Source organism: Rhinopithecus roxellana, chromosome 4 (assembly GCF_007565055.1).
Source record: "Rhinopithecus roxellana isolate Shanxi Qingling chromosome 4, ASM756505v1, whole genome shotgun sequence".
NCBI lineage: Eukaryota > Metazoa > Chordata > Mammalia > Primates > Cercopithecidae > Rhinopithecus > Rhinopithecus roxellana.
This window is the reverse complement of record NC_044552.1, coordinates 112901615-112927116: the sequence shown is the minus strand read 5'-3', so window position 1 is coordinate 112927116 and position 25502 is coordinate 112901615. Positions and strand designations below refer to the sequence as shown.

General features: G+C 35.6%; 1 protein-coding gene across 4 annotated transcripts in view; it reads right to left on the bottom strand.

Moving 5' to 3' along the window:
• Positions 1-25502, bottom strand: part of ASCC3 (activating signal cointegrator 1 complex subunit 3) — a 418508-nt gene that overhangs the window by 167727 nt on the left and 225279 nt on the right. For all 4 annotated transcript variants that reach the window (XM_010389420.2, XM_030928567.1, XM_010389421.2 and 1 more), the window contains 2 exons: positions 4471-4662; positions 3933-4157 (listed from right to left, as the gene is read on the bottom strand). In XM_010389420.2, coding sequence (XP_010387722.1) covers positions 3933-4157; positions 4471-4662 — 417 coding nt within the window. The remainder of the gene's footprint in view (positions 1-3932; positions 4158-4470; positions 4663-25502) is intronic.

Sequence of the window (25502 nt, the reverse complement as noted above, 5' to 3'; positions counted from 1 at the left end):
GAATTTTTTCATAGTACGTCTTTGAAATTTATTCACTCATCTCAAAATCATATAGTAAGTCAGTAACAAGCCTGTGCTAAGTAAAGCACAATGGATACGGTAACAAATAGAGTATGCTCCCTGGCCTCAAGAAGTTCCAGGGTCATATGGAGGCGAAACATATGTAACTAACTACAATGACTTATATGAACCTACCATCCATTGTGCCTAGCACATAATACCTATTCAAAATGCTTTTAAAGAAAAACATCTAACATGACATTTCTAAAAGTGGCATTAGTATACAGTGTGATAATTTATGTTCTGTTAAGTAAAAGAGAAAAATAAAATCCACACACAAATTTGGTAATTTAGAAATAAGACTCAATATCAGTTCATATCTAACTTTAGTATTTAAGGTAATCCCAATTGTTTATTTGAATATGTACTTTAAAAACATGGTTGAAATCATATAAAAACTTAAGCAAATACTATAATCATCGTGAGTATGCATGCATGTGTGTGTGTGTATATATATATATATATATAGCTAGTAAATATAATATAAAAACTATGCTACTATTCATTATTTAACTAAAATTTCAGTGCTGGTAATAAGTATGAACAGGGCTGAATATCAACAGACTATCAGAAAACGGTAAGTGATTCTATCATTTACCATAAACTACCTTGGCACAGGCATTTCTTAAATTTCCACAACAATCCAGCGAGAGTATCTTTATTTACAAGTGAATAGAGCAACAACAGCTTGTCTAGGGCAGAAGATCTTTGTTGGAGAGTAACTGTAGCCAGAATTAGGAAGGTCGTTCAGACTGTAGATGCCTTAAATCCAAGGACAAGGTGTTTACGTAACATTCTACAGAGATGGGATGAACTCTGTATAAAAAATGTATGTAGTATGTAAGGTGAAAGAAAGATTAACATAGTTTGAAGAACAGACTATAGGGAGCTGGCACAGAGTATGTACTCAGTAATGTCTGATGAATAAATTTTAATCAACCTCAGTATTTCTCTCAGTGTAAAGTTCAGTGACTTTATATATGGATGGGACTTGCGACCTTTCAGCATTAGGATTATTTAGTTAGTCTCATTATGCATCGATGAGCAAATGTGCCTCATGACATGTTTGCGTTAAAATTATAACTTAATATAGTAATTTCTCCAGTTCTCCTAAAGTAATAGTCAGAATTGATACTCATGACATAAAAGATATTAATGGAGGCAACATTCTTAATCTAGCACGACTCTAATGTTGATTAGTGCAACTGTAGAGTCTTGCAATGATTTGGGGAATCTAAAGACTTAAAAATTCATTACCTAAAGAACATAGCACATATTCATTTTACAAACCAATTTCACACTTGATTTTCACAGATAGTCAAATTTAATTTCATATTCAACAATAATTTAAGAGTTTGTTTCCTTAACAGGAAAATGTACTTTAACAGGGAACTATTCCAATAGATTAGAATATGAGCAAGTTAGTTCAACAATGGCTACACTTCACTGTATTGGTGAAAAATGTCAAGATATATGTTTTGTTATTTAAATACCATTTATATCACTAAATGGAATTATGCTTATAGTTAGCTGACATTTCTGAAAACCACACATTTAATAAGTACTTTATAAATATTTGATAAGTGTATGGGCCCTAATTTATTTTTAATTTCTCAGGCCTTGATCAAATAGTTTCAGTGATGCTATTTTACGGTGCCTAAGAAAAATAGTTCCTTGAAGAAAAAAGCAGTATTTTACTGACTTTGTGTCTTCTGTATAACATTGCCAACTTGTGTTTATTTTACCAATTACAAAAAGCTATTAAGGACATAAGTTTACTGAGATATAGTCTTCCCTGACATGCATTTTAAGATACACTTCATATCTAACTTTAGTATTTAAGTCTGTTCTTCAAAACTATGTTAATCTTTCTTTCACCTTACATACTACATACCTTTTTTATACAGAGTTCATCCCAATTCTGTAGAACGTTACTTTCAAACACCTTGTCCTTGGATTTAAGGCCTCTACATTTGAGATATAGTCTTTGTTGACATGCATCTCATGATGAGTATAAAAGAACTAAGCCTTTTACTGCAAGTCGGAAAAATTATGGCTACCATTTTGGAAAATGTTTTCAATATAGGCCTTAGAAGAGGGCAAATGCTATATATTAACTAAGCAAATGTATTCATCTTTAACTTACTACGTTTTATATACAAGAAATCTAAGCCATAATGAAAAGTCTAGGTTTAGAGTTAAATAGATCTGAGTTTGAATACTACTTTCAAAAGTTATAATGTAGTGACCATGGGTCAGTTACATATCACTCTGAGGATAATATCTCCACAGCAGCAGTATTGAGAGAATAAGACAATGTATGTGAGGCACTGAGCAGAATCTCTGGTATACAGCAGGTCCTCAGTTCACTGCTACTATCATTTTACATTAAGAGATTTTGTTCCACACATTAGACACTGCTAATCCAAGACCCAATTATTTAAGCCACACAATTATAGTAGCCAGTAGGATTGAAATTGAGCTATAATAATATTTCCTTTGGATTCAAATTTTATTTCTTAGTTTTTAAAAATGTTATTATAATTTTGCTAATAGAAAATGAGGCCTTTCATGCTATTTTCTCTAACCATTATTTTCTAAAACTTATCTATTCTTTGAATGACCGTCCCAATTCTGGCTGTGGATTATCTCCAACACATAGCTTCTGCACTAGACAAACTGTTACTCTACTCACTTCACCTAAAAGTCCCAATTTTCTCATAAAATAAAGATATGCTCACTGGATCAAATTTTACCACATTCATGAACCAAGACTTTCCTGATAACCTGGGACAAACCTATTTTCTCCTTCTGCTGAATCCTTCTACAGAACTATCTTTCCAACATTATTGCACTGTGTTTTCATGTCTTTTTCTCCCCTTTTGGAATAACAGAGAAAACGAACTAGTAAGTGTGTTTTTCATTCTCTAAAAAGACTTATAAATAATATGAATGGAATGTTAGATTAAATTTCTATAAGCTCTTTAAGAAGTACCTAACATAGGACTTTGTACATAATAAGTAGTATTTGATTATAAATATTTCAAAGCAGTCATTTACTTAATATTTACATCCTCCCTACTTTCAAGTATTGTTTGAGTCAACTTTAAAGGTATGAAAGAATACTGAATTAGCAAAGTGTTGAATACCAAATTATAATTTAAAATGTCACAAAAACAGTCAAACCTGATTTGAATGTTCTATACATATACTCTAAATTTTAAGAATGTTTATTTTCTTTACCAGTTAAGATGTCACCTATGCTTCCAGGGTCTGCTATGTAAATCTTAACATAAAAGTCACACACAGACACACACACACACACACACGCGAAACAAATTATCACAATCTAGCTCAATCACATTGTGTATAACAAAGTTAATCAACTGACCTAATAGAGCTAAAAGAGTTTTATAAATTTTATTAAACCTTTAATAAAAATTTCATGTACAACTTTGTAGAAGTGCCAAATATTAGTTATTATTGCTATTTGTTTCCATATTTTCTATAGTCTTTGTTAGATTTCTAGTATCTAGCAAAGCTTCATAGTTTAAAAATATGGTATTTTAGCAATAGATTTTTATCAGTTATCATTCTATAATCCTCTGAATTAATCAACAATAATGCCATTCAGCCTGTTTTGTCTTATAACTATATGACATAGGCTGTATTCCTAAACACTACAAAATAGCAACCAACTCAACCTTTATCTTTCTTGGTCATTCTTTTATTTTTATTTATTTTTATTTCTATTTTTTATTATACTTTAAGTTCTAGGGTACATGTGCACAACGTGCGGGTTTGTTACATATTTTCTTGGTCATTCTTAAGGCTGATGATTCTATTCCAAACTTTTACTCATTAGATCTTACCTCCGCATTTAGGTTATCTGCAAGGCTTTCCAGAAACTGACTCTCAATTGGGTTTCGTTGAGTGAGCAAAGTGAGGTAATGGCTGAGTTTATCATGTGTTGTTATAATGATTCCTTCCCCAAATTTGTCAAATTGTGGTCGTCCAGCTCGACCAAATATCTGCATGACATCTAAAATTCCAAGGTCAACAAAGGAGCCTCTTTTTGCAGCATATATTTGTGTTCCCTAGATGAGGAAAAGTTAACAAAAATTTACATAAACACACACAAATATAATCCTGATGAACTGAATACTGAAATTAGGCAAATATGGCAAGATCTCAAAAGTGTACTTTAACTAATCCTTTCATCATCTGTGATGGAGTTAAATTTTCACAATATAAACTAGATTCTTATTGGAGAAAATAATTCTGACCTTTTATAAATAACATTCAAAGTCAAGGAAACAGACAAATCACAATATTTTTCTAAATAAATCAACCAAGAGGCTTGCTTTAAGACACACACAAATCCATATATCAAGAAAGGTAAGCTCTTACCTTAATAATAACAGCATGGGCGGGAAGATTGACACCCCAGGCTAATGTAGCTGTACACACTAGGACTTTGATATGCCCATTAGAAAACAAGTTTTCAACTAAATTTCTGTCCTGCCGAAGCATTCCTGCATGATGAATACTAAAACCATCTGGGAATAATTCTCGTACTTGCTTATTTCTCGACCTTTGTACCTAGATACCAAGAAAGTATAAGAGTATTATTTAGCATTTAAAAGCAATTGTTATTTAGCATTTCTGTTGTATGAGTTTTATCAAAGAAATCAGAAAATTATTTTTAAGCATCTTAAGGTATTACTAAGTCTTAGCATATCATGCTTTATATAAAATCATAAAAAATAATGTTACTTATCTTAAAAAATAGGTAATACCAAAATATGTCACAAAATTCAAAAGAAGAGAGGTGAAAAGTAAGTGTCTCTTTCATCCAGAAGTCCCTTTTTGCAATCAGTCAGTATTACATGTTTCTTAGCCTTCAGAAAATATGCTATTCAAAATAAAACTAAATCTCAGTGGCTTCTTAACTCGTTAAGAGTAAAGGCCAGAGACATTACAGTGCAAGGCCCTACAAAAATCAATCTCATTTCCTTACCTCATCCAGCCCAGCCACAATGGCTGGCTTTTCTGAGTATATTTTCTGGCAAGTCCATATCTACTTCAGAGCCTTTACACTTTTATTCCAGACCCACTGCCTTTGAGGCCTTCTCCTTTCTTATTGAGATCCCCATGATGCTTCCCCTGTGATGTTCCTCATTGCAGTAAGTCAATAAACCCAGCTTTGTTCACCTACAGCTGTGTTCTTGGTGATCTTTGATAGCAAAGCATTGACATCTGTTTTAGTTCCTCAATTACACATGTGCAGTGAGTATACAGTAGTCCTTCCTTATCTGTAGTTTTGCTTTCTGTGGTTTCCATTACCTGAGGTCAACTGTGGTCCAAAAATATTAAATAGAATATTCCAGAAATAAATAAATCATGATTTAAGTTGCGTGCTCTTCTGAGTAGCCTGATGAAATCTCACACTGTCCTATTCCATCCAGCCCAGAAAATGAATCATCACTTTGTTCAGCATATATAAACTGTAGACACTCCTCACCCATTAGTCACTTAGTAGTAGGCTTGGTTATCAGATTGACTGTTTAAGTATCACAGCGTTTGCAAGTCACCCTTATTTTACTTAATAATGGCCCTGGGCTGGGCGCGGTGGCTCAAGCCTGTAATCCCAGAACTTTGGGAGGCCGAGACGGGCGGATCACGAGGTCAGGAGATCGAGACCATCCTGGCTAACATGGTGAAACCCCGTCTCTACTAAAAAATACAAAAAACTAGCCGGGCGAGGTGGCGGGTGCCTGTAGTCCCAGCTACTCGGGAGGCTGAGGCAGGAGAATGGTGTAAACCCGGGAGGCAGAGCTTGCAGTGAGCTGAGATCCGGCCACTGCACTCCAGCCCGGGCGACAGAGCGAGACTCCGTCTCAAAAAAACAAAAACAAAAACAAAAACAAAACAAAATAATGGCCCTGAAGTGCAACATTAGTGATGCTGGCAATTTGAATTTGCCAGAGAGAAGCCATAAAGTGTTTCCTTTAAGTGAAAAGGTGAAAGTTTTCAACTTAAGGAAAGAAAAACAAAATTGTATGCTGATCGCTAAAATTGATGATAAGAGCAACAAATCTTCTATTCGTGAAATTGCAAAGAAGAAAAAAGAAATTTGTTTATTAATGTTTCAAATTGCAAAAGTTACAGCTACAATGTTTGATAAATAGTTAAGAGGAAAAAGGCATTAAATTTTTGATTGGAAGACATGAACAGAAATGTATCTTAATTGACAGCAATCAAGTTAGTTCACTAGTATCTGTGGTTTCATATCTTGGAAATATGCCCCCATGGATAAGGGGGGACGACTGTAACAACATTACTTCTGTTCTTTGGCTTAATCAAAGTCCAGAGGTGAGATTTAGTATACTTATATGCCACCTGTGTAACTGCTATAGCAGAAGGTCTTAAAAGACTCACTGAAGATTCACTATACAATAGAAAGAATTTTTATGAAAAACTAACATTAAAAGAAATGTTTATATACTTAAAGCTTCTGTTTGGCCATCACATCATGTGTTTGTTTGCTATTGGTCTCAAAATCTCATGATCAATTCAAGAGCTTCTTTTTGAACAGTTTTTTCCCCACACTTTTTACTTAAGGGCTGGACAATGGCAGGGAGTAAGATTTTAGGGCACTGGGGTTCCAGTCTAGACTTTGCCATACTGATTATCTCTCAGGTCACTTAAAATTTTAAACTTCTAAGTTAATAATATTTAATAAAATTATCTAAGAAAATAGCATTCCATGAAATCTGCCTCAATTATAAAACCAAAAGTAATGCATTAACAAACCACACCATCTAGTGGCCAGCCAAGTAAATAACAACTTACACATTTTGAGCCTCTTTAGGGTCCCAAACAAAATACATATATAAACATAAACCAGGAGAGCTTCTTAAAGTTTCAAGGGGGTGTATTCTTACTTTATTCTTGTGAAGTGCAGTCAGCCTGTTAGAAATTATTTTATACATATGCTTTACAACTAATTACAATTGGATCTCATTGTCTCAGCTTTCATCTTTTCAGACAAGCGATATTGTTACTGTAATCTTAAAGCAGCTCTTATGAACATAGAAAAAAGTCTAATTGTGGTGTATTTGCTAAGAGCTCCTTCAGAGGCTAAAGGTAGGGAGAGGAGAAACATTTCACTTACTTCATTTCTTCTCTAATATTTAAGAGTGGACATTCAAAGCCAACAGAGGAAACTAAAACTATTGGTTGGAGGTGATATTCTGTACAAATCATATTGCTGGATTGCTGTTTGGCTTTAGGTGAAGTCTGCTATCTGCGGACTCCCTGCATTGAAATGTTCTGCTGTCCTTCTTATAAATATAGATTCCTTAGTCAAACCCCACTTGAGGTAAGACATGGCTAGGCTTGCTGTGGCACCAATGACACAGTAAGACGTTAAACAAGGGAAGTATGTATCTGTGATAGAAATGTTTCTTATAAAGTAGCAGGTGGATCTTGGGAGTACTGACATAGTACCTCCCACTTGATCACATGGGTTTCACATTCAACCAGCACCAGTGGCCACCAACTGGGTATATCTCTCTGGTCTCTGTGAGGAACTACGAGGAGGTAGGAGTCACTTCTACTTCTATTCTTGCATACCGTGTGCAATTGTTTTATTTTTATTGGTTTATTACAGACTTGAAGTGACAACAATCTTAAAATAAGTCTGGGTTTTTTATTCTTAACTATCTTCGAATCTGAATTTTCCATATGTGGTCTGCCTTAGCTCACAAGAAAAATGAACTGGAATCTGGCTGGGCACAGTGGCTCACGCCTGTAATCTCAGCACTTTGGGAGGGTGAGGTGGGCAGATCACGAGGTCAGGAGATCAAGACCATCCTGGCTAACACGGTGAAACTCCGTCTCTACTGAAAAAAAAAAAAAAAAAAAAAAAAATAGCTGGGCGTGGTGGCGTGTGCCTGTAGTCCCAGCTACTCAGGAGGCTAACGCAGGAGAATCACTTGAACCCAGGAGGCGGAGGCTGCAGTGAGCCAAGATCGCGCCAGTGAACTCCAGCCTGGGTGACAGTCTCAAAAAATAAAAAAGAAAAGAAAAAAAAAATGAACTGGAATCCCTGGAGATGAGGCCCAGGGATGTTCCTCATTTGATTTTAAAATCTGATTTTAAAAATCATCATAAAGCAAAACTATTTTTCCACTTTTAGTGTACACATCTAAGAATTTTAACACACGTTTGTGTTAGATTTGCATAACTACCATCATAATCAAGAAGAGTTTCTCTACCCTAAAAAATCCCCTCATGTGATTTCTTTACAGTTAAACTTTTCCCAACTACTACCACTAATCTGTACTCCAACAGTATAGTTTTCTCTCTCCGAGACCATTATATAAATTGAGTCAGAAAGCACATAAACTTTTGAAATTGGTTTCTGTCACCCAGATTAATGACTTTGAGATTCATCTAAGTTGTTGCATATATCAATAGCTCATTCCTTTTTATTGCTGAATAGTATTCCACGGTGCTACAGATGGGCACATTACAGTCTGCTAATCAGACCTCTCACTGAAGGACAGGGTTGTTTCCAGTTTTCACAATTATAAACATAACATTTATAAACATTTATGTACGCTTTTTGTATATGTGAATATGATTTCATTCCTCCAAAGTAAATACCAGGAATGAAACTTTTGGATCATACGGTAAATGTATGTTTAATTTTATAAAAAATGCCAAAGCATTTCTTCAGAATTTTAACATTTTGCATTTGCATCAGCATTGTATGACAGTTCCAGTTGCTTCCCATACTTGCCAGCTTCCCATACATTATATAATTATTATTTTTTATTTTAGCCATTGTAATAGGTGTGTGGTGGCATCTTACCATGGTTTTAACATAAGTTTGCTTAACAGTTAATGATGTTAAACATCTTTCAAATTTTTGGATGTGCATATCTAATCAGCTCCTCAAGTTATTCTACTGCACACAAAAGTATAAGGAGTGATGTTTTTTACGGAAGAATATTTGCAGTGATGTTTTTCTCCACCTGTTTGTAGTACAGCTGTACAATTTGACCTCATGAGACTATTTAGTGCTAAGCAACCTCATATTTGTTATTGCACTAAATTATTTACATTCCTAGGAAAAGTACCTCCTAACAAATTTATGAAACATGATAGTCACTAACAGACCAAAAAAAAAAAAAAAAAAAAAAAAAAAAAAAAAAAAAAAAAAAAAAAAGCACTGTAAAGAATCAGAGAGGTCAATTAAATAAGAAACACGTATTTATAATATATTAGATCCTAGGAATTCAAAGAAATTTAAGACAAAATCTGAGCTTTGGATAATTTACAGACTGGTAAGGACAGACTCATATACAAATGATTTCTATTAAATATAATGTGTTTATGATAGAGGTACATGGACCAAAATGAAACTTTGTTATTTACGACATTTATGATATTGTCATTTATGACAAAAGTATGTCTTATTTACATTTGTATTGCTAACATATGGCAGGGTGCCTTCTTCATACTGATACTACACGTTCCTTGAATGAATGAATCAGTGATCTGATAGTTTGATCAAAGAAGTCTTCAAAGAAAATGTAAAATGTGGGTCTTGAAGGACAAGGGATAGCCTGCTAAATGGTGAAAGGTAGGCAGCAGGATATATAAATACCTAAGCTGGGAATGGTTAAAGAGGGAATGCTTAAATACACACAGTGTGTTTGGAGGGCATTCTGTTCAGAGGGTGTGGGATAAAAATTAAGAAAATTAAGCTAGAAAAAAGGATTGGGGTCAGGCTTTACATTGTCTCAAACATAGGTGGAAAAGGAGTCAATCTAAGTTTTTAAGCAGTGTCAGATTTGTTCTTTAGAGAGGTAACTTCACAGTTGTGCTAAGACTAGAGCAGGTATCGCCCACTACAGCAATCTGCAGGGGAAGATGGAGGCATGGGAAACAGAAATAACCAAACAAAGTCAAGGTGAAAGTTGGCTGGAAAGCAACCAAGACTGGATGACTGTCTAGAAAGGAGGATGAACATGGCATAAAAGAAAAGGAGTTAGAATTGTTTCAAGCTAATCCTTATCTTGGTGCACTGAATATATGATAAGGTAAACAGGATGAGGAGAGCCAATAATGTGCCTTAAACTAGGTACCAAGAAGGTCAGAAGTAAATTATGTTTCATGCATGAGTTTGAAGTGATCCATTATAAAGACTTGGGCTTCTCTTCTAAAGAAATGGGAAGCCACTGAAGATTTCTGAGGAGGAGAGAAATAAGGGAGACCAGTTAGGTAACACTATAAGAATATTCAGAGTGAGATGAGATGACACGATCAGGTGTAAAACATGTGAATAAAATAACACAGGCTGGGAGGAGGGGCTCACGCCTGTAATCCCAGCACTTTGGGAGGCTGAGGTGGGTGGATCACCTGAGGTCAGGAGTTTGAGACTAGCCTGGCAAACATGGTGAAATACTAAAAATACAAAACTTAGTCTATACTAAAAATACAAAAATTAGCCGAGCATGGTAGTGTGTGCCTGTAGTACCAGCTACTCGAGAGGCTGAGGCAAGAGAATCGCTTGAACCTGGGAGGTGGAGGTTGCAGTGAGCCGAGATTCGCCATTGCACTCCAGCCTGGGCAACAAAAGCAAAAACTCTGTCTCAAAAATAAAATAATAATAATAATAATAATAATAATAATAATAAATAACACACACACAGAGGCAATGCTCTGTATATGTGTGTGTGTGTCTGTATATCTTGGCTTTCTTGAAAAACAAAGGAGAAATTAAAACTGCAAAAGTCTAAAAATTAATGAAAACACTACATATCATAATAGGACAGAATAAAGTTGCACTATGAGAAAACATCATACCTGAAATACCTACGTAACTAAAGAAGAATATGTAGTAAGTGAATTAAGCATCTAACTCAAGAATCTACAAAAATAAAAATAAAACAAACCTAAGGTAATAAAAAGGAAAGCCCTAATAAAGTTAAAATAGAACCAATGATTTAAAGATTGTGAAACTGAGAAAAAAATTAACACTCTTACTTTAAAAAGAAATCAAACAAAAATAGACAGTGGTCATTACTGACTAGAGAAGGAGCTGGAAAACTATGTGCCAACTGCCTGCTTTTGTAAATAAAACTTATTGGAAAACAGCCATATCAATTTGTTACAGATTGTCTAAGGCTGCTTGAGCTATAACAAGAGGGCTGAATGAATAGTTGTGAGAGAGATCATATGTCTACAAGCTTAAAATGTTTACTATCTGGTCTTTAAGTAAAATAATGTGTATAGCTGTACACAAGTACAACAGCACAAGCACAAGACCCAATGTCAGAAAAATGAAAATACCACAATTTAAATGAATATAAAAGAAATAATACTACAATTTAAAAGAATCAGAAAAGAATCAGAAAAGAGCACTTTGTAAAATTCAGTGCATTTCACTTAAACTGTTTGGAATGGATGATTTTCTAGGAAAATATTGTTACTAATATTTATCCTAGAAGTGACAGAAAACTTTATATATAATGATAAAAAAAAATGAAAGAAAATTTAAGAGTTAAATTTAATAGCTGGGCTTTCAAATTTTTAAAGATGACTATTAAGAGACTTTAGAGGACAGAAACAGAACACTTAGACTGATTCTACAGGCGACTATAATGGCACTGATATTAAAACCTGACAAAGCAGAAAAGTGAATACAATAACAATATCTTTCTTATAAATATTAATCTAAATAGTAAAGAACTTTAGAAAACAGAATTTATCAATACATTAAAACAAAATGCCACAACTAAGTATTCTTCAAACCCAGAATGCAAGGGCATTGCACTTAATATATTAACATATTTCATAATTCAAAAAAGAAAGAACATTATGATGGCGTGCAGACATTGAATTTTGACACAAGGCTACATTCAGTCCTGATGATTACAGATGACAATATACATCTCAAACTATGCTTAATAGTGAACATTCAGAGTATACTAATTAAAATTAGGGAGTAGGCAAGGTTATTTGGTATCAGCCTATTGATGTTCCAGACAATGTTAGACATGAGAAAATAATAAAGAATATAAATACTGAAAAAGTATAAAGTAATTATTTATTGTAGATAAAGTAAATGTTTATTTAGAAAACTGGGTACTGACTAAAATATACTAAATAAAATAATGAAAGAATTTGGAAAGATGATAGTCTCAAAAATTTAATATTTTATAAAAGTATTTCTTTTATGAAAACATTTTTCTTTTCCTTAATATAATGTAAAATATTTTTTATATTATATATATTTTAAAAATGGAAAGAAATATATTTTCTTTTAATTTTAATATAAAAGATTAATCTTTAATATTATAAAAATATATTTTATAAACATTTTATAAAAAGACATATACACTATATATACAGATAATAACTCATAAAATAAGTGAAAAGTCACATTTATAAGAGCAAAAACAGAAATAATAAGAGGCAAGATCTATATAAAGTTTTATAATATTACTGAAGAACATTCAAGAAATAATATATTTAATTTTGAGATGGGAAAACTTGATTTGGCAAAAATGCCATTTCTCATTAACTAAATGTGTAAAATCAATGCACTAACTCAACTAAAACAGAACATGATTTCCCGGAAGGAATACTAAAATTCATCCTGAAAAGTAAGACTGAAAATTTATCCAGGAGAAATTCTACAATTGAAGAATAATCAGGATGTTTAATCCAACCAGTTATGGAGAATTCTACGAAAACAAAATAAGTAAAACAGTTTGATAAACAAGAAGAAACAATAAGATCAATGACACAGAAGAGAAATTTTAGAAATGACCCAAGTAAATATGCGAATATTGTATATTAAATTTTTTAATCAACAGAAAAAACAGTATTTAGGAAAAGATGATGGGCCCACCACTATTTGGAATAAGTTCCAGAAACATCAAGTATTTAATAATAAAAATAAAATATAAGGCTTGAAGAAATCACAGATGAAGTAGGTGTATAGCTTTTATATGCAAGACATAAAACCCAGAGACCATAAATAAATTTTCAGAATTTCTACATGGTAAAAAATAATCATAAACAAACAAAAATAAACATCAAGGGTTAAATAAAAAAGTTTATGTAACATGTATGTACTAAACATGTAGTTTAGTACATAATGGGCCAAGATTATGAACAATTTAAAGAGTAGGAAATACAAATAGGCAACGTAAAAAATGCTCAGTCTCACTCATAATTAAAGAAATGCTAACCAAAATAATAATGAAGTACCACTTTTTGCCTGTTAATCTGTTATAAACTTAAAAACGTTAATACTACCTAGTGCTGGCAAAGTTATGTGGGGTAAAGTACAGTCTTCTCATGGTATTCGTAGGGGACTGATTCAAGGAACACCATCTCTTCCCCTGTAGACACCACAAACCATGGATGCTTAAGTCCCTTATATAAAATGGTGTGATATTTGCATATAATTTACACAGTCTTCCTGTATACTTTAAATCATCTCTAGATTACTTATAATACCTAATACAATTTAAGTGTTATATAAGTAGTTATACTGTATTGTTTAGGGAATAATGACAAGAAAAAGTCATCTGTGCATGTTCAGTACAGATACAACCATCTTTTTTTTCCCCTAAATTCTTTTAATCCACAGTTGGCTGAATTCATGGAACCCATGGACATGGAGGGCCACCTGTAACAACTGATGGAGGAAGTATAAATTGGAACAATATCTCCATTAGGCAATTTGGGGTCACTCATCAAAGTTTTAAATGCATGTAGTACATGATAGATAAATTTCAGTGCTAGGAATTTTTCTAATGTATATCATTGCAAGAGTAGGAGTAAAAATGTGTACTGCAGCATTGTTAACAATAAAAGGTAACTGGAAACAACAAAAGTATCCATCAATAGAGGATTCAGTAATTGAATTACTGTAATATCCATATTGTGGCATATTATACAGTTGCTAAAAGAATGAAACCCATCTTTCTGAGTTGATTTGGAAAGACCTCCTTGATATATTACTAAATGAAAAAGAAAAAGACAAAAAGGTGTATACAACATGATGCAATTTTTTTGTATTAAAACATATACCCATGCACAGAAGCAAACAGTGGTGGTTATACAAGTCTTTCCTCAAAAGAAATATAAGCAGCTTTTTAAAAGAAGTTTTGTTTGGAGAAATGAAGGGAGCAGAGATGGCTAAGACCTAAGTTATGGAGCTAAACTTGTTTACTATAAGATGCCTGCTGCTTTCTAAAGCATCAAAAAAATCACTGCTTTTTCTACTCGGTTCTCCAAAGCTAGCACTACATGGAGTCCAGGTTTTGCTATTGTCTGAATAACTACAGAGATATACTTTATCTTGTTCACATTCTGTGAACAGACAATTTGGATTCTCCACGGAAGCCATCTGAGATCCAATACTATGCTCACTGGATAAAGTGTTTCTACACATGGAAATTCAGCACAAAAGAATACCAGCTGTGAAAAGGTAAAGGAAGTAAGGTATGTAGTTTCAGAACGGTCTAAGTTTGGTTTCCTCTGACTTTATCTTTCCAGTTTTCACAAGTGAACTTGTTCCACACAGGGCTTTATAGTCAGTAAAACTCAAATGGAATGGGCAACTGCCAAGATAATCCATCAACACAAGTAAGGCATTATATTCCTTTTCCCCAGTGAAAGCATGCAGAATTTCCTTCCATGCCTTTACATCACATTTTCCTACTCACGAGAGAAAAAGCACAATATAAATGTTTTAAAAAATAAGGTAAAAATGTAACTACTTCCCAACATTTACTTCTGAACTAACACAAATACATGATTAAATAACATGATTTTTTTAGAAAATGGTAGCAAGCAATTGAGGGTATTACATCTGGTCCTTGCCTAGATTAGACTCATGCCACATAGTTGCCATCTGCCACTCCCTATTACTCTTTACATTTCAGTCATTTTGACTTGTTTTTCTTATTTGCTTCAATGTGCATTTTTTTTTTATGTACTTGTCTGTACATTTTTTTGAATACTTGTCTGTCCTCTTTTGCTTTGTCAACTCGTAGCCTTCAGATCAGCTTAAATGTCACTTTGTTGATCAACACCATCCTCTAATACCACGGTCTAGATCAGATTCTCCAACTCAATTTTTTCTTAGGACTTTATCCCTCTTTATTATTTATTTCAAATGTAATTAAAATCAAGTATTTAATTAGCTGTTCAGTCTTTCTGTCCTTCCAGAATATAAGCTCCATAAGCGTAAAGGGATGACTACTTTTTCCTCCCTAAAAGTATTTCCACTTCCACTCAAAGCAAATATTAGTCTACATATAATATCTGCTCTTACCTCCTTCTAGGAGCCTTACTGTATTGCCTGGACTGGAATATAATTTCCCAGATCTCATGTAGTAAGGGTACTGGATGATAAAGTCCATTGTGCTAATTAAAAGCATTCAGGCAAGATCTGGATGACGGAAATGAAGAGATAACTATCTCCTGCTATACTTTTCTGGCAAGCAAGATTTTGGAGACAGAAGGGTTGAAAGTTTTAACGGATGTACTATACATTCAAAATTTGGTTTTCTAGTGTGTTCATGAATGTTGGAAGGCATCTGTAGTAATAGCTGTGGCTTTTTAACTGCTAATCACCATCATGTAACTGGTTAAATTCAAGAGTTGTAGTAGTAACCCTGAACTTCTACTCCTCTGATTTTACCAAATTTCTAGTAAGTACCTAATTTCTTATATAAATTCTTTTCTATTTAAAATGTACCTAGAATGGTTTCTGTTTCCTTTTACTAAATCATAACTGATACATGTGTCTACTTCAATCCACTACAAACAGGTTTACAGCACTTTATTTATATTGATACCCATTGATCTATTAAAGTGACTGGTAACCAGCTTATACTGAGTAAATATTTGCTGAGTGACCACGACGAAAAACAGTTTAAGGCCCATGTGTATATAAAGAAGTCACAATCACCCAGACTAGCCTAATCCCAATAACTAATTTCCATGTTATTCTGTGCTAATTATGCATTTCAACTTGGGAGAAAGAAAGTGCCATTTGCTCTGTTTCATGTCATATTCCTTGAAAGATGATCCTGGTTCCCATATAGGCTGACCTGATTATTAATAGAAATAAGTTGGCATTCCAGAGAGAGGACCCTAATTAGAAAAAGATAAATCTTATCTAAAATTGCATTATTTTAATTCATTTGGCTATCTGTAAAGAGAAAAATTAAAAAAATGAATCACAATATGAAATGTTTTTGATTTTAAATTTTATCATTACACATCTCTCTATCCCTAGGAATTTATAACATTATTTATTAATCTGATGTCTTTAGAGTGCTTCTGCTACTCAAGTATTTTCAAATGAGTGAAAAACAACATTCTAATTAACATGCTTTTTCAAAACAGCATGATTCCTTAACAAGATGTATTAATTTATTGTAAGAAATTTATTCTATGCTTCTAAAATGCATCTTAAAGCACAGAAACGAAATTTGCTACAATCAAAATTACCTGTAATCAAAATAAGAAACAAGGATACAATTTCAATGCTGTTTACTATGTTCTTTAAAAAGAGTCTCACTTATTCAAAGTGAATAATGTTAGACCATATGTTAGACTACATTGAAATGAACACATTGGCCATAAAAATGTCCCTTGTTTGGAAGAAAGTGAATCCTACTTTTCAGTACGTGAATTTTGGTCACACAATTTGACTCTTCAACAATGTTCAATAGCTTCTCACTGAATATAAAGTCTAAAAGCCTAGGCATGGAATTTGAAGTCTTCCATTGTCTGACCATGTCTAGCCCTCCATGCACCGTACATTCCGGTGAATAGAGAACATTCTTATTCTCCAAATAAACCCAGAGTTTCCCTTTGCCCGTGTTCTCTTTCTTCTCTCTTTGGAATGTCCTTTCCCTGTTGCTGCCTATTGAAATCTAAAATTACTGGCTTGAATTAATCTGCTTCTCTTTTACATTTCCTCTGAACTGTTTAATCTTGGTGTATATTAACTTTTTCTTTTAATCTTTCCTTTGAAAAATTCCCAGGTTTAGAATTTCAAAGTTAAAAGGTCTGGAATAAGAGCCTTGGCTTGGCTTTTAAAATCTATTACCAAATTTTTTTAAAAGTATTGATCAATACCACAGAAAATCTCCTCAAATCACCTTCAGAATTGGGTACTATTATGTTTAGATTTTGATAATATATTGATGAATATATGTTACATAATTTTTTAAGAATTGTTTTTCATCAAAAGTTTGTTTACCCACTTTATTTCTTCTTTTTGCTTATTTTCTCCCTGGAAACTTCATGTTTTAAGTTATTAAATTTAACAAGTGTACATGTAAAGACATAGATATTAACTAGTCTATTGTTGCTCTTCCTAATATTTCTACCAACCTTATTGCTTTTTACAATTCAACATTATTTTTTTTTTTTTTTTTTTTTTTTTTTTTTTTTTTTTTTATACTTTAAGTTCTAGGGTACATGTGCATAACGTGCAGGTTTGTTACATATGTATACTTATGACATGTTGGTGTGCTGCACCCATCAACTCGTCAGCACCCATCAATTCATCATTTATATCTTGTATAACTCCCCAATGCAAGCCCTCCCTCCTCCCCCCTCCCCCCTCCCCATGATAGGCCCCAGTGCGTGATGTTCCCCTTCCCGAGTCCAAGTGATCTCATTGTTCAGTTCCCACCTATGAGTGAGAACATGCGGTGTTTGGTTTTCTGTTCTTGTGATAGTTTGCTAAGAATGATGGTTTCCAGCTGCATCCATGTCCCTACAAAGGACGCAAACTCATCCTTTTTTATGGCTGCATAGTATTCCATGGTGTATATGTGCCACATTTTCTTAATCCAGTCTGTCACAGATGGACATTTGGGTTGATTCCAAGTCTTTGCTATTGTGAATAGTGCCGCAATAAACATACGTGTACATGTGTCTTTGTAGTAGAATAATTTATAATCCTTTGGGTATATACCCAGTAGTGGGATGGCTGGGTCATAAGGTACATCTAGTTCTAGATCCTTGAGGAATTGCCATACTGTTTTCCATAATGGTTGAACTAGTTTACAATCCCACCAACAGTGTAAAAGTGTTCCTATTTCTCCACATCCTCTCCAACACCTGTTGTTTCCTGACTTCTTAATGATTGCCATTCTAACTGGTGTGAGATGGTATCTCATTGTGGTTTTGATTTGCATTTCTCTGATGGCGAGTGATGATGAGCATTTTTTCATGTGTCTGTTGGCTGTATGAATATCTTCTTTTGAGAAATGTCTGTTCATATCCTTTCCCCACTTTTTGATGGGGTTGTTTGTTTTTTTCTCGTATATTTGTTTGAGTTCTTTGTAGATTCTGGATATTAGCCCTTTGTCAGATGAGTAGGTTGCAAAAATTTTCTCCCATTCTGTAGGTTGCCTGTTCACTCTGATGGTAGTTTCTTTTGCTGTGCAAAAGCTCTTTAGTTTAATGAGATCCCATTTGTCAATGTTTGCTTTTGCTGCCGTTGCTTTTGGTGTTTTAGACATGAAGTCCTTGCCCATGCCTATGTCCTGAATGGTACTACCTAGATTTTCTTCTAGGGTTTTTATGGTATTAGGTCTAACATTGAAGTCTCTAATCCATCTTGAATTAATCTTCGTATAAGGGGTAAGGAAAGGATCCAGTTTCAGCTTTCTACTTATGGCTAGCCAATTTTCCCAGCACCATTTATTAAATAGGGAATCCTTTCCCCATTTCTTGTTTCTCTCAGGTTTGTCAAAGATCAGATGGCTGTAGATGTGTGGTATTATTTCTGAGGACTCTGTTCTGTTCCATTGATCTATATCTCTGTTTTGGTACCAGTACCATGCTGTTTTGGTGACTGTAGCCTTGTAGTATAGTTTGAAGTCAGGTAGCGTGACGCCTCCAGCTTTGTCCTTTTGACTTAGGATTGTCTTGGCAATGCGGGCCCTTTTTTGGTTCCATATGAACTTTAAAGCAGTTTTTTCCAATTCTGTGAAGAAACTCATTGGTAGCTTGATGGGGATGGCATTGAATCTATAAATAACCTTGGGGAGTATGGCCATTTTCACGATATTGATTCTTCCTATCCATGAGCATGGTATGTTCTTCCATTTGTTTGTGTCCTCTTTGATTTCACTGAGCAGTGGTTTGTAGTTCTCCTTGAAGAGGTCCTTTACATCCCTTGTAAGCTGGATTCCTAGGTATTTTATTCTCTTTGAAGCAATTGTGAATGGAAGTTCATTCCTGATTTGGCTCTCTGCTTGTCTGTTACTAGTGTATAAGAATGCTTGTGATTTTTGCACATTAATTTTGTATCCTGAGACTTTGCTGAAGTTGCTTATCAGCTTAAGGAGATTTTGGGCTGAGACGATGGGGTTTTCTAAATATACAATCATGTCATCTGCAAACAGGGACAATTTGACTTCTTCCTTTCCTAACTGAATACCCTTGATTTCTTTCTCTTGCCTGATTGCCCTAGCCAGAACTTCCAACACTATGTTGAATAGGAGTGGTGAGAGAGGGCATCCCTGTCTTGTGCCAGTTTTCAAAGGGAATTTTTCCAGTTTTTGCCCATTCAGTATGATATTAGCTGTGGGTTTGTCATAAATAGCTCTTATTATTTTGAGGTACGTTCCATCAATACCGAATTTATTGAGCGTTTTTAGCATGAAGGGCTGTTGAATTTTGTCAAAAGCCTTTTCTGCATCTATTGAGACAATCATGTGGTTCTTGTCTTTGGTTCTGTTTATATGCTGGATTACGTTTATTGATTTCCGAATGTTGAACCAGCCTTGCATCCCAGGGATGAAGCCCACTTGATCATGGTGGATAAGCTTTTTGATGTGCTGCTGAATCCGGTTTGCCAGTATTTTATTGAGAATTTTTGCATCAATGTTCATCAGGGATATTGGTCTAAAATTCTCTTTTTTTGATGTGTCTCTGCCAGGCTTTGGTATCAGGATGATGTTGGCCTCATAAAATGAGTTAGGGAGGATTCCCTCTTTTTCTATTGATTGGAATAGTTTCAGAAGGAATGGTACCAGCTCCTCCTTGTACCTCTGGTAGAATTCAGCTGTGAATCCATCTGGTCCTGGACTTTTTTTGGTGGGTAGGCTATTAATTGTTGCCTCAATTTCAGAGCCTGCTATTGGTCTATTCAGGGATTCAACTTCTTCCTGGTTTAGCCTTGGGAGAGTGTAAGTGTCCAGGAATTTATCCATTTCTTCTAGATTTTCTAGTTGATTTGCATAGAGGCGTTTATAGTATTCTCTGATGGTAGTTTGTATTTCTGTGGGGTCAGTGGTGATATCCCCTTTATCATTTTTTATTGCATCTATTTGATTCCTCTCTCTTTTCTTCTTTATTAGCCTTGCTAGCGGTCTGTCAATTTCGTTGATCTTTTCAAAAAACCAACTCCTGGATTCATTGATTTTTTGGAGGGTTTTTTGTGTCTCTATCTCCTTCAGTTCGGCTCTGATCTTAGTTATTTCTTGCCTTCTGCTAGCTTTTGAATGTGTTTGCTCTTGCCTCTCTAGTTCTTTTAATTGTGATGTTAGAGTGTCAATTTTAGATCTTTCCTGCTTTCTCTTGTGGGCATTTAGTGCTATAAATTTCCCTCTACACACTGCTTTAAATGTGTCCCAGAGATTCTGGTATGTTGTATCTTTGTTCTCATTGGTTTCAAAGAACATCTTTATTTCCGCTTTCATTTCGTTATGTACCCAGTAGTCATTCAGGAGCAGGTTGTTCAGTTTCCATGTAGTTGAGCGGTTTTGATTGAGTTTCTTAGTCCTGAGTTCTAGTTTGATTGCACTGTGGTCTGAGAGACAGTTTGTTATAATTTCTGTTCTTGTACATTTGCTGAGGAGTGCTTTACTTCCAATTATGTGGTCAATTTTGGAATAAGTGCGATGTGGTGCTGAGAAGAATGTATATTCTGTTGATTTGGGGTGGAGAGTTCTATAGATGTCTATTAGGTCCGCTTGGTGCAGAGATGAGTTCAATTCCTGGATATCCTTGTTAACTTTCTGTCTCGTTGATCTGTCTAATGTTGACAGTGGAGTGTTGAAGTCTCCCATTATTATTGTATGGGAGTCTAAGTCTCTTTGTAAGTCTCTAAGGACTTGCTTTATGAATCTGGGTGCTCCTGTATTGGGTGCATATATATTTAGGAGAGTTAGCTCTTCCTGTTGAATTGATCCCTTTACCATTATGTAATGGCCTTCTTTGTCTCTTTTGATCTTTGATGGTTTGAAGTCTGTTTTATCAGAGACAAGGATTGCAACCCCTGCTTTTTTTTGTTCTCCATTTGCTTGGTAGATCTTCCTCCATCCCTTTATTTTGAGCCTATGTATGTCTCTGCATGTGAGATGGGTCTCCTGAATACAGCAGACTGATGGGTCTTGACTCTTTATCCAGTTTGCCAGTCTGTGTCTTTTAATTGGAGCATTTAGTCCATTAACATTTAAGGTTAATATTGTTATGTGTGAACTTGATCCTGCCATTATGATATTAACTGGTTATTTTGCTCGTTAGTCGATGCAGTTTCTTCCTAGCCTCGATGGTCTTTACATTTTGGCATGTTTTTGTGATGGCTGGTACCGGTTGTTCCTTTCCATGTTCAGGGCTTCCTTCAGGGTCTCTTGTAAGGCAGGCCTGGTGGTGACAAAATCTCTAAGCATTTGCTTATCTGTAAAGGATTTTATTTCTCCTTCACTTATGAAACTTAGTTTGGCTGAATATGAAATTCTGGGTTGAAAATTCTTTTCTTTAAGAACGTTGAATATTGGCCCCCACTCTCTTCTGGCTTGTAGAGTTTCTGCCGAGAGATCTGCTGTTAGTCTGATGGGCTTCCCTTTGTGGGTTACCCGACCTTTCTCTCTGGCTGCCCTTAAGATTTTTTCCTTCATTTCAACTTTGGTGAATCTGGCAATGATGTGTCTTGGAGTTGCTCTTCTGGAGGAGTATCTTTGTGGCGTTCTCTGTATTTCCTGAATTTGAATGTTGTCCTGCCCTACTAGGTTGGGGAAGTTCTCCTGGATGATATCCTGAAGAGTGTTTTCCAACTTGGTTCCATTTTCGCCCTCACTTTCAGGCACCCCAATCAGACGTAGATTTGGTCTTTTTACGTAATCCCATACTTCTTGCAGGCTTTGCTCATTTCTTTTTCTTCTTTTTTCTTTTGGTTTCTCTTCTCGCTTCATTTCATTCATTTGATCTTCAATCGCTGATACTCTTTCTTCCAGTTGATCGAGTCGGTTACTGAAGCTTGTGCATTTGTCACGTATTTCTCGTGTCATGGTTTTCATCTCTGTCATTTCGTTTATGATCTTCTCTGCATTAATTAGTCTAGCTGTCAATTCTTCCACTCTTTTTTCAAGATTTTTAGTTTCTTTGCGCTGGGTACGTAATTCCTCCTTTAGCTCTGATAAGTTTGATGGACTGAAGCCTTCTTCTCTCCTCTCGTCCAAGTCATTCTCTGACCAGCTTTGATCCGTTGCTGGCGATGGGCTGCGCTCCTTCGCAGGGGGAGATGCGCTCTTATTTTTTGAATTTCCAGCTTTTCTGCCCTGCTTCTTCCCCATCTTTGTGGTTTTATCTGTCTCCGGTCTTTGATGGTGGTGACGTACTGATGGGGTTTTGGTATAGGTGTCCTTCCTGTTTGATAGTTTTCCTTCTGACAGTCAGAAGGACTGTCTGTTTGTCTGTTGGAGATTGCTTGAGGTCCACTTCAGACCCTGTTTGCCTGGGTATCAGCAGCAGAGGTTGCCGAAGATAGAATATTGCTGAACAGCGAGTGTACCTGTCTGATTCTTCCTTTGGAAGTTTCCTCTCAGGGGCGTACTCCACCCTGTGAGGTGTGGGGTGTCAGACTGCCCCTAGTGGGGGATTTCTCCCAGCTAGGCTACTCAGGGGTCAGGGACACACCTGAGCAGGCAGTCTGTCCGTTCTCAGATCTCAACCTCCGCGTTGGGAGATCCACGGCTCTCCCCAAAGCTGTCAGACAGAGTCGTTCGCGTCTACACTGGCTCCCGCTACTTCCCCTGTTGGTCTTCAGCTATGCGCTGTCCCCAGAGGTGGAGACTACAGAGACAGGCAGGCTTCCTTGAGCTGCTGTGAGCTCCACCCAGTTCGAGCTTCCCAGCGGCTTTGTTTACCTACTTAAGCCTCAGCAATGGCGGGCGCCCCTCCCCCAGCCTCGCTGCTGCCTTGCGGATAGATCGCGGCAGACTGCTGTGTTAGCAGTGAGGGAGGCTTCGTGGGCGTGGGACCCTCCCGGCCAGGATTGGGATATATTCTCCTGGTGTGCCTGTATGCTTACAGCGCAGTATTGGGGTGGGAGTTACCCGATTTTCCAGGTGTTGTGTGTCTCAGTTCCCCTGGCTAGGAAAACGGATCCCCTTCCCCCTTGCGCTTCCAGGTGAGGCGATGCCTCGCCCTGCTTCAGCTCTCGCTGGTCAGGCTGCAGCAGCTGACCAGCACCGATTGTCCGGCACTCCCTAGTGAGATGACCCCAGTACCTCAGTTGAAAATGCAGAAATCACCGGTCTTCTGTGTCGCTCGCGCTGGGAGTTGGAGACTGGAGCTGCTCCTATTCGGCCATCTTGCTCCGCCCCTCCCATTATTTTTTATTGTTCCAAAGCATTAAATTTAATTTTTGTCACATCTATTATTGTTTAAAACTGTTGTCTTTTTCCTCTTCAAAGCTTATGGGTAAACATTTACAGAATTTCTACCCTGTGTTAGGCAAGGTATATGTTACCTTATTTATTACAGAATTTTTCTTTTTCTTTCTTTTTTTTTTTTTTTTTTTTTTGAGACAGAGCCTCCCTCTGTCACCCAGGTTGGAGTCGCAGTGGCGCGATCTTGGCTCACTGCAACCTCTGCCTCCCAGGTTCAAGTAATTCTCCTGCCTCAGCCTTCCCAAGTAGTTGGGACTACAGATGCATGCCACCATGCATGGCTTTTTTTGTATTTTTAGTAGAGACTGGGTTTCACCATGTTGCCAAGCTGATCTCAAACTCCTGACCTCAGGTGATCTGCCCACCTCAGCCTCCCAAAGTACTGCGATTACAGGTATGAGCCACCACACCAGGCCACAAAAATCTTAAAATATAGGTACCATTGCCACTTTGTACGTGATGAAATGTAGCTTGAGGATGTTAAAAAGGCAGAATGTGTGAATCAACATTAAAACACAGGTTTGCTTAGATCCAAAGTTTATATTTTATATGAGGTTATCTCCCTTTGAAAACAGAAAAGTCATGTTCCCAAAAATGCAATTAAGCAAACAGTTGTATTTTTTTTTTTTTTACAATTTTGTTTCATTTTATTTAAATAATACTAATAAACTTTTGACATCCTATGTGGTGGTAACTGACAAAAAAATTATTATATTAGCCTCCAAGAGGAAAAGAGGTTGATAAGATATGGCAGGGAAAGAATAAACTCTGTGAAGATGACATTTTGCATATATTTAAAGTAAAAAAAAAGTAACAGAAAGAGGGCTATTAACCATTCCTGCTACTAATAGTCTGTTATGCTATCTTTAGTTAACAGATACCATCTCTTCTAGGAAGAGATGATTCTTATTTTACTTGGGCATAGGGACACTGAAGCTGCTCAAGCAAAAATAAAGCAAGCTGTAATAGTAAGCATCGATAACTAAATCAAATTGGCATTGATTCCAGTTGCCATTGATTTAGGCAAAGGCTAAAGCTGAACTTATAAAAACAAGGAAATGATTGATAGATCTACATAATAAAAAGTCAGAAAATTATACTTTAAAGCAGCTTGAGGGTACATATTACTATTGGATTCTTCCTATTGCTTTAACTGACACAAGGCTTATTACGTGATAGAAATTCTAACTAAAAGACAAACTCTTAACATCACTGATATATGTAAAAATACTGAACTCACATCAGGGCCATAAATCAGAAATATACGGTAAAGGGATGGGTGGGAATACTCAATCCAGTATGAAAACAGTTAAAGCCTGTTAAAAATTTGTCCCTAATGGAAAAAATTGATTTGACTGAGATTTCAAGTAAAACAGAATCTGAAAATTCTAACTGAAGGATTCATTTAACTTAAAATTAAAATCACAGTTGAAAACAATGGCTTAATAACTAAAATATATGCATCTTTAATTATATACTTACTTTTATAAACATACACTGCTGCTATTCCTTGAGGTATGTTCTATTTTATAGAAAACAGTGGTTTCTTAAGACACAATCTTTGTGGGGGAGAGTATAAAAGTAGTAAGTGAGACCGGACGCGGTGGCTCAAGCCTGTAATCCCAGCACTTTGCGAGGCCGAGACGGGCGGATCACGAGGTCAGGAGATCGAGACCATCCCGGCTAACACGGTGAAAC